Source organism: Phoenix dactylifera, chromosome 2 (genome assembly GCF_051530095.1).
Source record: "Phoenix dactylifera cultivar Ajwa chromosome 2, Ajwa_hap1_PhDact_Kaust_v1.1, whole genome shotgun sequence".
NCBI lineage: Eukaryota > Viridiplantae > Streptophyta > Magnoliopsida > Arecales > Arecaceae > Phoenix > Phoenix dactylifera.
In genome coordinates this window covers 11,872,889-11,883,893 of record NC_143191.1, presented here as the reverse complement: position 1 = coordinate 11,883,893, position 11,005 = coordinate 11,872,889, and the positions used below count along the sequence as shown (strand labels likewise).

Here is an 11,005-nt window from a genome sequence, read left to right as displayed (position 1 = left end):
GAAAGTGGAGAGAGGAGAGAGTAAGTAGAGAAGAGAGAGAAAAATGAGAGAAGAGAGAGGAAACGAGGAGATAGCTCTCTTTCTCTCTCTCTCTCTCCTCCTATTCTCTTCTTCTTCTTCTTTCTTCTCCCTTAGCAACGGCAAGGAACAAAGGGGTGGCTGAGGGCGGTGGCTGCAACAGTCCGGCAAGGTGGCGATGGCAGTGGTGACGTCCGGCGGCGGTGGCCACTCGGCGAGGAAATCAAAGGAAAAAGCCCGAAAATAGGAGAATCAGACTCTCCTTGACTTCCGGCCATTGGCCTCTCGGCCACAGCTCTGTCGTGGAGGAGAGCAGGGAGGCCGTGGCCTCTACCGGAGGTCCGGCGCCCAGAGGCGGTACCGCCGGTGGCCAGAAAGAGGAAGAGAAGCTCGGCCAAAATAGAGGATAAAACAGGGTCCTCTTGCCGATCGATTTTCGATCGATTTCTCGGCCGGCGACCATGGATCTCGGTCGTGGGAAGAAGAAGATGACACAGGAAGGGAGACCAGAGCATTACCTCGGCTTTGGTGGCGTCCGACGGCTCCGATCTCCGGCGGGCACAAATTTCAGTAGCCGTGAGCTCAATCGGGAGAAAGGAGAGAGAAGAAACAAGGAAGAAAGGACGGGAGGGAGAGAACGGAAGACAGATGGAGGAGGAGGAAGGAAGGAGGAGGAGGTGGCTGTGGGAGCTTGATGGAGTCGAGGGTTTTTATAGCCCCCCTCCGGAGTGAACCCGGCATCGGAACGGCCGTAACGGCCTGGGCCAAGCTCTTGTCAGGCCGGTTAAGCCGACCGGGCCTTGACCGGGCCGTCACATAAATACTGTAAACCTTGCGCGTGCAAAGCCCAAATCAACATACATTTCATATAATAGCTTCTTTTGATGACTATAGTTCAATCAAATCAGAAAAATTCAAATACTTATTTTTCAAGAGATGGCAATGTCAAGTAAGATACTTACCAACTATTCTTAGATTGATCTCAACCACTGAACTTCTTGATCCAACACCCTCATTTTTACTCAGTTCAGAGTGTTTCAGAGATGCGTGTGCACATTTATGAATATACGTACATGCAATACCTCGGATAGAATAGCACGAAAAAGGAGTTGGTTTTTCACTCTTTAATCAAATGTGCCAGTGAACTGCGAGGCTCAACCATCTTTATTAATGCATCCATATATCTTATATTTTTGAGGGACACAGCCATCTATCTCCTGCATGTGTTTTTGTTCTTCCTTTGATTCCAAGTTTCCATCTATACCATTCCCACCAACCTATAAATACATGCATGGAAAGGCCCTCACGTACATGACAAAAGGATAGCACCCTAGTGCGAACTGCATGCTTGGAATTTCCCCTTGTAGATGAGTTTCCCTACGTGAAAACTATGCTTTTGTTATATATATATAACAATAAGAAAAAAGAAGCAGAGCAAGTGGTTTCTTTCTTCTTCTTCTTCTTCTTCATTTTATTTCTATATCTTTTTTTTGAGCAAATGAAGCTGAGAAAGATGGATGTGCTCAAACAGGTGTTAGCCCATGCTTCATTGCAGCTCTCCACACAACATCGATCCGGTCCACATCGATGGCGCCGACCTCGTGATGGCTCCAAGCTTCCAAGCAATGGACCACACCTCCAGCATGACAGGCATGCACCACACCTCGCTCCATTGTGTGCTGTTCCATTGCCCCATAAGGCAAACAAGGAGAGAAGATCCATCGGTACTCAGAAACGAGCTAAAAACTGGACTAAATTTGAGAGCTGATCAAACATATGATGAAGCTTGGTATTTTACCTCACACGTTCCCAGGCCTTGGACATCCTGGGGAAGCCTCATGGCCGCCAGCTTCCCGTAGGTGCAGTCTTTTCTGAAGTTAATGATTGGAGGGACGACAAATTGGTGGAAGTGTGTGCCTGACGGCGCACAACGCTGCTCCCTTGCCGACAGCCACTTGCCCACTATCCATGTCTGGATTGTAGCTATAGTTAGTTCGGTCATTCTTTGGTAACGGCTTAATTTGTGTACAAAATTCTAACAAAGTCATATAACCATAACTATATGGCCTTAACTAATTCTCCTTGCTTGTGCGAATTCTTTGAAAAGGAGGATGGGGGACTGAATTCTTGGATGATAAAGAGGACTGATGCTATTAGACTACACACATCTTAAGTAAGTAATCAATCTTATATCATTCCTTGACTCATAATGCCTTGGTCTATAGTTACTCTCTGCTTATACCTTGCAGTTTTGCGCTGCTTGGCACTTGGTGACCTGCACAAGATAGTGTTGACACTCTGGAGAGGCTTCCTTTTGAATTTTCAGGAATCTTTCAGGTGACAGTGTGAGCATCTATGGAGAAAATTCAATTTACTCTCAGGCCAGAAACATAATTGTAATAATCAAAATTGTGTAATAGAGGGGGTAAATTAAGAATCATAAGGTATTTATTGCACAGGCTTACCAAGACTCGAATCTTTTTCCTGCAAAGGTACAGTGCAATTGCTCGTCCAAGCTTAGATGTAGCCCCCGTCAAGAAAACTTCTGTCACATCCTTTGGAATTTTATTAAGGATCACAGCTGCTGTCAAGGTGTTTCCATGGACAACTCTCACTTTTAGATTTGGGTGTTTGCTTACGAATAGTGTTCCTCCACCGTTGAGTGCTTCATTCTAACAAGAAGAAAAAGAGATGTTTCAGTGTTTTTCATTTTCAATAAAGTAATGGTTTTTCAGATCCTGATCATTCATGTCTAGCTATCTTCATTAAAAAGTGCAGTGAAACAAGACCCAGGTTGGAAAAACTCCTAGCAGCACCAATTAACCTAGATACTAATTTAGAAATATTTTACATATAGGAAAACAGCATATTCAAGACTTCAACATCCTTAAAAATGCTCAAAATAATTTCTGGACAAGGATTTAAATGCAAAGGAAAGCGATCATTTTATCTCAAGAAATTGCATGAAAGAAAATCAGAACGTGGAAAAATTACTGCAAGGAAAAATGATTAGAGTGCTGCCTGTTGGCTGTTGCCATTGCTTGTTTTTTTTTTTATGAGATCATATGTAAGAAATGCTCTGGTCATTTCTTAAAGTTCAAGCACGGTTTGTATATTTCTTCCCTTTGCATCTTTTCTTATTTCTAGTGATTAGATGATAAATATAAGCGAAACATGGCATGAAAATCAGCAGACATATATAAAAGTCATCAGCGCTCTTGGGAACAGATCTTGCTAAAGATATTTCCATTGCCTCTAACATATTTTCAAGCCAGTAGCCAATACTTAGGCCAAATTGGTAAACAAATTTTGCAAATTTTAGACTTTCAAATCGAAATTGAACTTATTACTCAATGCAAGAAAGCTGACTTTGAAATAAATCACATCAATTTTCCATTTAGATTTTCATTGAAATAACAACCGCCATCGGAAATGGGCTCCCCCTATTAATATCATGGTATATGAAGCCTAGCACCATAGTGACCTAATAAGCAAGTAGGTCATATCCAGTCCAAATCATAGACTATAAATTAAATCAACCAGCTAACCTAATTCTGTGTCATGTTGTTGTTTCTTTTAGAAAAGCGGTTGTTTCTATTGAGTTAATATTCTAACATAAGCAGCAAGCTCTCTTCATGAAATGGTAGCTAGGTCTAGTGTTCTCTTAACCACTCCAAGCCCCATTTATCCACTCCTCATGTCCCCTCATGGCTTAACAAAAAAAGTCTTCAGCACTTCATTTCCCTGTGATCATCCTAATTAGCTACCGCCAAGGAACTAAGGACCAAACCTCTCCATGATAACTGTAATTATAATTACTGAAAATGTGTTTGGTGATAAAAACAAACCAAAAGCAACTTAACCCAAGTTTAAAACCTTAAAAGACATTCAGTGCCTAGTGTGCTCTTCAATACCAAGGGAATTCTGCAGAGCAGACTAACCTTACTCAATGCTGCAAGGGTGAGGACCTTGACTCCCATCTTGTCTGCCCTCAAGATTGCTAGCTCGATCTGGTCATTGATGCCATTTTTAGCAGGTGGCAAGAAATACTGCAAAAGAACAAATGAGAACTAACCAATTAATCACAGGCAATTACCATGCGAGTAATCAAAGAAAAAGGAAGAACAAATGAATCAACAACCACCTGAAATCCATATCTTGGGACCATCCATGTTTGGTGAAGTCGGCCCCTCAGGTTGTAGAAGGTGACCAAGAAGGTCTTAGACCAAGCCCACATTAAGAGCATTATTAAAAAAAAAACAGGCCACAGTGGCAACATGAAAAGCTTGGTGACAAGTGGTTCTGAGCTAGCTGATCGAGATATGAAGGGTGCATGCATGGAAGATTTCACATCTACGACATGGGCGAGGAAGACAAAGTCAGGGACTTGCTTACTTTTTCCTGCATTAGAACAAATCAGAGTAGATCAGTTTGCATGAATCCATAGCAATCGAACTAACATGAACTTTACCTTCTTTCAGGAATGCATATCTAGAAAGTTTCTCTAACCTTGACATTAACCAACAAGCTATGTTGTAGCTATTCTGAGAGAACGCTATCTATTGGAATAGTTACATTATGAAGGTTCAAATCCTTTCAAGAAAAAATAACCACCAATTTTCATCATCATATTATGCGGCAGCCTAATTCCTTTAATACCGAACAAAATACCTTAATCTTTCGAGTTGCTACTTTTCAAGAAAAATAGCATGAAACAACAAGAATTTAAGACTTTAGGCACAATCCATTTTTTGTCATGTGATTCCCGAAATAGCTGTTATTACCCCTTATGCTTCCAACATAAATGCATTCCCTTCATTTCCCAGCTTCTCATCATTCAGCCAAAATGCCAGAACTTATCGAACCTATATGACCTACTAATTCCTTACTGAAGTTCAGTTGGAATGAAAGGATACACTTGTGACTTAGTCTTTTTACAACAAGGAAGAGTGTCCAAATATATAAAGCCAGTAGAGCAATCCAAGTAGACAATGGAGTCTGTAACCTGGACCCCTGCAATTAATTTGCCCTGTCTATTTTTGGTAAGAGCCAGTTGAACAAGGAAAAGGGCCATGGCCCTGATTGCAGAAATTAATGGTCTATAACAAGTTGTCTCAGGGAACCCATGATAGCAGATGGATTAATCAGTGAGATTGATGTATCAGCTACCAATGAAGAAAGACCCAACTGCCTAATTCAATGGCATTCGTCCCCTTAAAATTGAACAACTGGCCGGTTAAAAAACTTGCTAATCCATAAAAATGTCGAACCCATACGAACAATGGTATTCAAGAACTATGTCATAATTTCTCAGTTAATCAGCTAGATGTCTCTGTACTTTGTTGTTAATGAGAGCAACCTGTTACTCCAATGTTGGGTGGTCTCTCCTTCCCCTCCCAGGGAAAATTCAAAAGTTGGCAATTTGGAATCTAAAGTCTAGTCTATGATCTATGTATGTATGTGTGTGTGTGTGTGTGTGTGTGTGTGTGTGTGTGTGTATTATAATTATATATAATTATATCTTATATATAATTATATATTATATGTAATTATATTATATATATCATAATTTACCATAAATAATGATTTATATGGTTGAAAAATACATGCCAAACACACCGGCACAAAGTAAACATACTCACTCACCTGAGCTTATCTCCTTCTGCAACTCCCATGACTTGCTATTGAGTGTTCTTCCAAACACATCAAAAATAGGCATGAAAAGGCAGAAATTGGAGGTCTTTTCTATGTGATGTAAGCTGTGGTATCTGCAAGCAAACAAATACACCACTTAGTGTTGTTTGAAAAATACAAAAATCAATACGCAATAAGCTCTGAGCCTCGAGTATCAAATTTTGGATGATTAAAAGATGTCCTACTTTCTTTTAGATAGCTGTCGGCCTCTTAAGCAGAAAAGTAAGTTTCCTTTGATGTTAAATTTTGAATTCAATGACGTAAGAAGGTCCTCTGAAGCTGAAATGAGTTGATGGCTTCTCTTATCTTGGCATAAAAGTGATGACATAAGTAGGCAAGATGCCAAACAAAATAACTTGTGGGACCTGCGTCCTCTTGTGAAATTCCTCAATGTCTTTAAAGGTGAAAAAGGCCTTAAGAAAACCATGACACGCCTATAAGAAAATGAGTAAACCTTGTTTCACATTCACCAAGTAAAGGAAGAAAAAGAAATTAGAAAGGTTGGTCATCATCAAGTCAAATCCAACCAGTTAAAAAATCAGTCAGGAATCCAGTGAGGCCAACTTTGGCTTGACATAATTACTGATTGCCCTAAAGGCAGTTGAAAATCCAAATCATCAATTAAGAGAATTAAAAAATGTTTACCACCAAGAAGGAAATTAGCCCTCCCAACTAAACGTACTTCTCCAAACGTATTTGTCTTTGCTCTCCCAGCCCTGAGAACCTTTACAGCCTAGTTACATGGCTTCAAAGTACCAGTTCCTTGTGAACTGCCCCAATTCCATGAATTAGACCTACTATCTTGTGGCACATGGCATACTACCAGCTTATGGGGAATTTTTGGTTTCGGGTTGAAAGCGCGTACATAGCATGGGAGGGAGTACTGAATCTATGATGGATGTTGTGGCAATTTAACCACGTAATGTGCTTGTAACTTTTTTGATGTTGTTTCTTCCTATAACCTCTATCTATATATCTGTGTAAATCTCCGAGCTTCTAACATCTTCTTACTTTTTACTATCTAATAAAATATGCATGGTGGTTCATCCTCCCTTTTCATTATATATATATAAGAGTATGTCTAGGTTCCTGAACATGAAAAGTGGCATTAATTCTTCTTCTTTCTTTTTTTTGAGAAAATTAGTGGGAGCAGAACCAATTATTTCATAGTAGTGATTGGAATTCCTCATGACAAAAGAGGAATCTAACAAGCAAGCTACTGGACCAGTCCAGTTGATGGAGGCTAACTCAACATGATTCATATTTTGAGCTGTTTTCTAAAAGACAAGCATGTAATTATTTTCAAGAACAATAAGCATGCAACGATACTTGGATTATTTAACAATACACTTTTGTCATCGTGTATGTGTACATGCATTTCTATGCATATATATGGACTAGAAGTCCACTTACGTAGGGGTGTAAATCAGGTATCTGAGAAAAGGAAGGGCCTCAAACAAGCCATGAGAGAACACCTCCACATTGCTGTACCCCATGCACCTCAGGGAGTCGAAGACGAGAATGTAGCCATACATCAAGCAAACAGAGCCGGATCCCATTAAGAAGGCTCCAAGAAGTGGGGCACCCATCACCACACAAAGCATTAGGTGCTCCAAAGGAGTACCCAATCCAGCTTGGCCAAAGGGAGAAAAAGACAGTAAGCCACAAAGCTAAGCATCATTGCATAGTATTTATTAGTAAAATCAGGATAGTGGTAGAAGGGGAAAGCAAGCATATATATATATATATATATACACATATACATATATACATATATATATATATATATATATACATACATATACATATCTATATATATATATACATATATATATATATATATACATATATATATATATATACATATATATATATACATATATATATATATATACATATATATATATATATACATATATATACATATATATATATATATACATATATATATATACACATACACATATATACATATATATATATATATTGTAAATCGAATGTTTTAAACTAATCGAGAATAGATGTATCCATGGGAATCAGAAAATAAAATATTAAAAAAGAACTGAACAGGAAGATTGAAAGCAAACAATTTAAAGAAAAACTGGAAGCTTTGTTGCCTCATATTGCACCTGTGAAGGGCTGCGGCACCATAGAGGAGTGGTGTAATGAGTGGTAGTTGGTGAAGAGATAGCCTGTGTGGAAGCACCTATGCACCCAATAGAATAAGGGCTCTGAGAGCCCCACATGGAATAACAAAGCAACAATGCACCCTCTGAAGTCCCAGAATGGGAGGTCTCGTAAAGATGGGACAAAGCAAAATGCCATGGCTCCAATGAGAACTTGGAGGATAAGGAAATTGTCCCTAAGTAAGAAGGAAAAATAAACTTAATATCCAGCGACATCAAAATATTCAAATACTTAGCCTCGTTCGGGGAGCTGTTGGCAGTAGAGCTTTTACAAGTAGAGCTTTTGAAAGTAGAGCTTTCTGAAATAAAGTTTTTCTAAAAAACTGTTTGTTGTTTGGTAACTATATTTCGAAAGTGCTGTGCTACTTTAACATTTGTTTGGTAAATAAACTAATAAAGTACTTTTAGTATGACAAAATGACTATAAAGAACGTTGCATAATATTATATAACAGAGCATAATAAAATATAATATGTATTAATACATAAATATATAATATAGTATAATATTACTATAATGTAATATAATTTTATTATAATATAGTAATATAATATTATATACTATAGCATAATAATTTAATATAATATTAAATTATATAACATAACATATCAATGTATTATGATATGATGTAATATAATATTATATTTATAGTATAATACAATAATAAAGATATAAAATATTATAATTATTAGCGTAAATTAATTTTTCATAATATAATAAATTTCGTAGCTATGTGATAAAATTGGTTAAAAAATTATTAAAGGGACATTTTATGTAATTGCTATATTTTATCACGAATATTTTGGTCAAAAAACAGCTTTCCAATTGGGCCTAAAAGTGCTTTTTCGGAAAGTTCCAAAATGGAGCTTCTCCTAAAAAAGTTGATTTTAGCTTTCTGGAAAAGCTAAAACAGATTTCTGAAATTTTTACCAAATACTTCTATTTTATCTAAAAGTGTTTTTGGAGGGCCAAAAAGTGTAAAAGCTCTTCCAAACGGGGCCTTAGGTGATACAATATGTCTAGGAGTCTACCAGTCCGACTCCTTGTCGATTTGCTTGAAGTCGACGCCGTCTAGGATCACTCGCCGCCTCCGAGTGAGGAAGAGCATGTTGCTGAAGGAGGTCCAGAGGAGGTATAGGAGCCCCCTGAGGCCGGAGAGGATTAGAAGGTGAAGACACCAATCATTTGATGTCCCATTGCCCCATGAATACAGAGCCTTGGTTACAAGAGGCCCATATAAGAGATACTGCACCAAACCAACAAAAAAAAAATCATACATAGTTAGATGATCCTCTGCCATGTCTTACAGAGGTCCTGAGGAAGGATAAATAGAAGAAAACCAGGGGAGAACAAATGAGTAAAGTGTGGAGCAAAGTTGGAGAGATGAGTGTTGGAAAGAAATCAGGTTGCATGCCTTGTAGGCACCCAAGTATCCCCAAGGCCAGGAAGACAAGGGAGCAGCCATTTCCTCTCACCACCTCAGATCAGCACAGAGAGAGAACTTGAGATGGGGAATCGGAGCTCGACAAATATAAAGGATGCCCCCTCTCTCCTACTATTTGTAAGGAAGGAGCGACGAGATGAGGGCTAAAAAAATCGTACGTAGTTAGATGGCCGTTGCCATAAAAGAACGTGGAAATGAAGGGAAGGGGTTGGCAAACAATTAAAACAAAACAAAACAGAAACAAAAACAAAAGACCTAACTTCACCTACCTCGGCCTACCTAATAAATGTGCTACGTGGGTGGGATTGAATTATCTATTTAAGACCTAACTTCACCTACCTCGGCCTACCTAATAAATGTGCTACGTGGGTGGGATTGAATTATCTATTTAATAAGTAGATCTAATTCAAATTTAAAATTTTAACTTATTTAATAAATACGTTTTATTCGGATTTATAAATTTTTAATCCAACCGCATCTAACTTGATCTGTATTTGATCCAACACCATTGCCACCCCTATTTTTAATCAAGTTTTAGTCTGAACTTATTGAAAATTTAATATTTTCTATGCCCAAGCCCCACTAATGATCAACTCTAATTGGACTCTACCTCTCCTCCTGAAAGTAGAGCTTGTGGTACAACGTGGTTCACAAGGGAGCTCGGAATCTAATTCGGTTATTATAAATGGATAAGTAAACTAGAATACAGCACGTGCCACGTATGTGGATGAAAAGAAAAGAACATCAATATTTTCTAATCAAAATTTTCATGTTAAATGGTGGAAAATCTTTTATTTTATGAATTATTTAAGTAAAAAAATTAATATTTTTATTCAATATCTTTATAGCAAGAACGACAACTATTATAATATTCATTTTTATTGTCAAATATTTTTAATAGTGGAGAAAAAAAGCACACATATAGTCCAAAATGTGATTGATGGTTTCATGAATTGAGAAACTTGAATTAGGTAAATTATAAGTTGTTGGTCGTAACAATCCAAGATCTTATCCAAAAAAGCTAACCATAATATATTATTTAGCAACTACATTTATAGATCTTCATGCATCTACAAGCCATCTTTTTTGCCCTGCACCAACACTCACTTGTCAAAACTCGAAGCTGTGTCAGCCCAACGCACTTGGTTTATATGTTAGCTTGGAACCATAAATAAATTTAATCATGAAAGCAAAATCCGACAATTTCACACGACATATATGAGGATCTGTGCAAATGTATATTTAGTCTCACATCGGCTATATATATATTGCATAGATCTTGGGTGCTCGTACAGAATCAAGAAATCCAAATAATATTTTCCGACTAATCTTTTTGGATAATATCATGAGCCGCGACAAATAATATTAGAGCAGACTCGACCTAAGGCCCATATAAATTATGGAGCACTGCAGCATGGGTCCATTAGGGTTGACTATGGGCCGATCATAGTGTTAGCGATTGGATTTATGGTGCTTATGAATAGATTTATATGGATTTGGATTTTTAGTTTGGCAAGAACATTGGAGTTTAAACGAAAGAATGTACTAGGTAGATCTTGAGTATTTATACAGGAATATGGAATCCAAAAATTACCTTCTCGCTTGCTTTTTTGGGTAAGATCTGAATTGTGAGAAATGGTATCGGAGCGAACTTTACCTATGA

General features: G+C 37.9%; 1 protein-coding gene across 4 annotated transcripts; it reads right to left on the bottom strand.

The window, feature by feature from the left end:
• Positions 1-1,141: 1,141 nt before the first annotated feature.
• On the bottom strand, positions 1,142-9,538 carry LOC103695662 (very-long-chain aldehyde decarbonylase GL1-2-like). 4 transcript variants are annotated; one of them, XM_088715334.1, is made up of 12 exons: positions 9,313-9,532; positions 8,930-9,144; positions 7,842-8,074; positions 7,126-7,345; positions 5,898-6,146; positions 5,665-5,786; positions 4,163-4,419; positions 3,960-4,067; positions 2,484-2,690; positions 2,261-2,371; positions 1,817-1,990; positions 1,142-1,697 (listed from the first exon to the last, which is right to left on the bottom strand). In XM_088715334.1, the coding sequence occupies exons 1-12, from the start codon at positions 9,361-9,363 to the stop codon at positions 1,542-1,544; spliced, it is 2,103 nt and encodes a 700-aa protein (XP_088571460.1). In that variant the 5' UTR covers positions 9,364-9,532; the 3' UTR covers positions 1,142-1,541. The 4 variants fall into 4 exon arrangements, with proteins under 4 accessions (XP_088571460.1, XP_038987308.2, XP_088571462.1 ...); XM_039131380.2 differs by lacking the exon at positions 5,898-6,146 and having other exon boundaries at positions 9,313-9,538; XM_088715336.1 differs by lacking the exon at positions 7,126-7,345 and having other exon boundaries at positions 5,898-6,018; positions 9,313-9,496.
• Between the last annotated feature and the right edge of the window lie 1,467 nt (positions 9,539-11,005).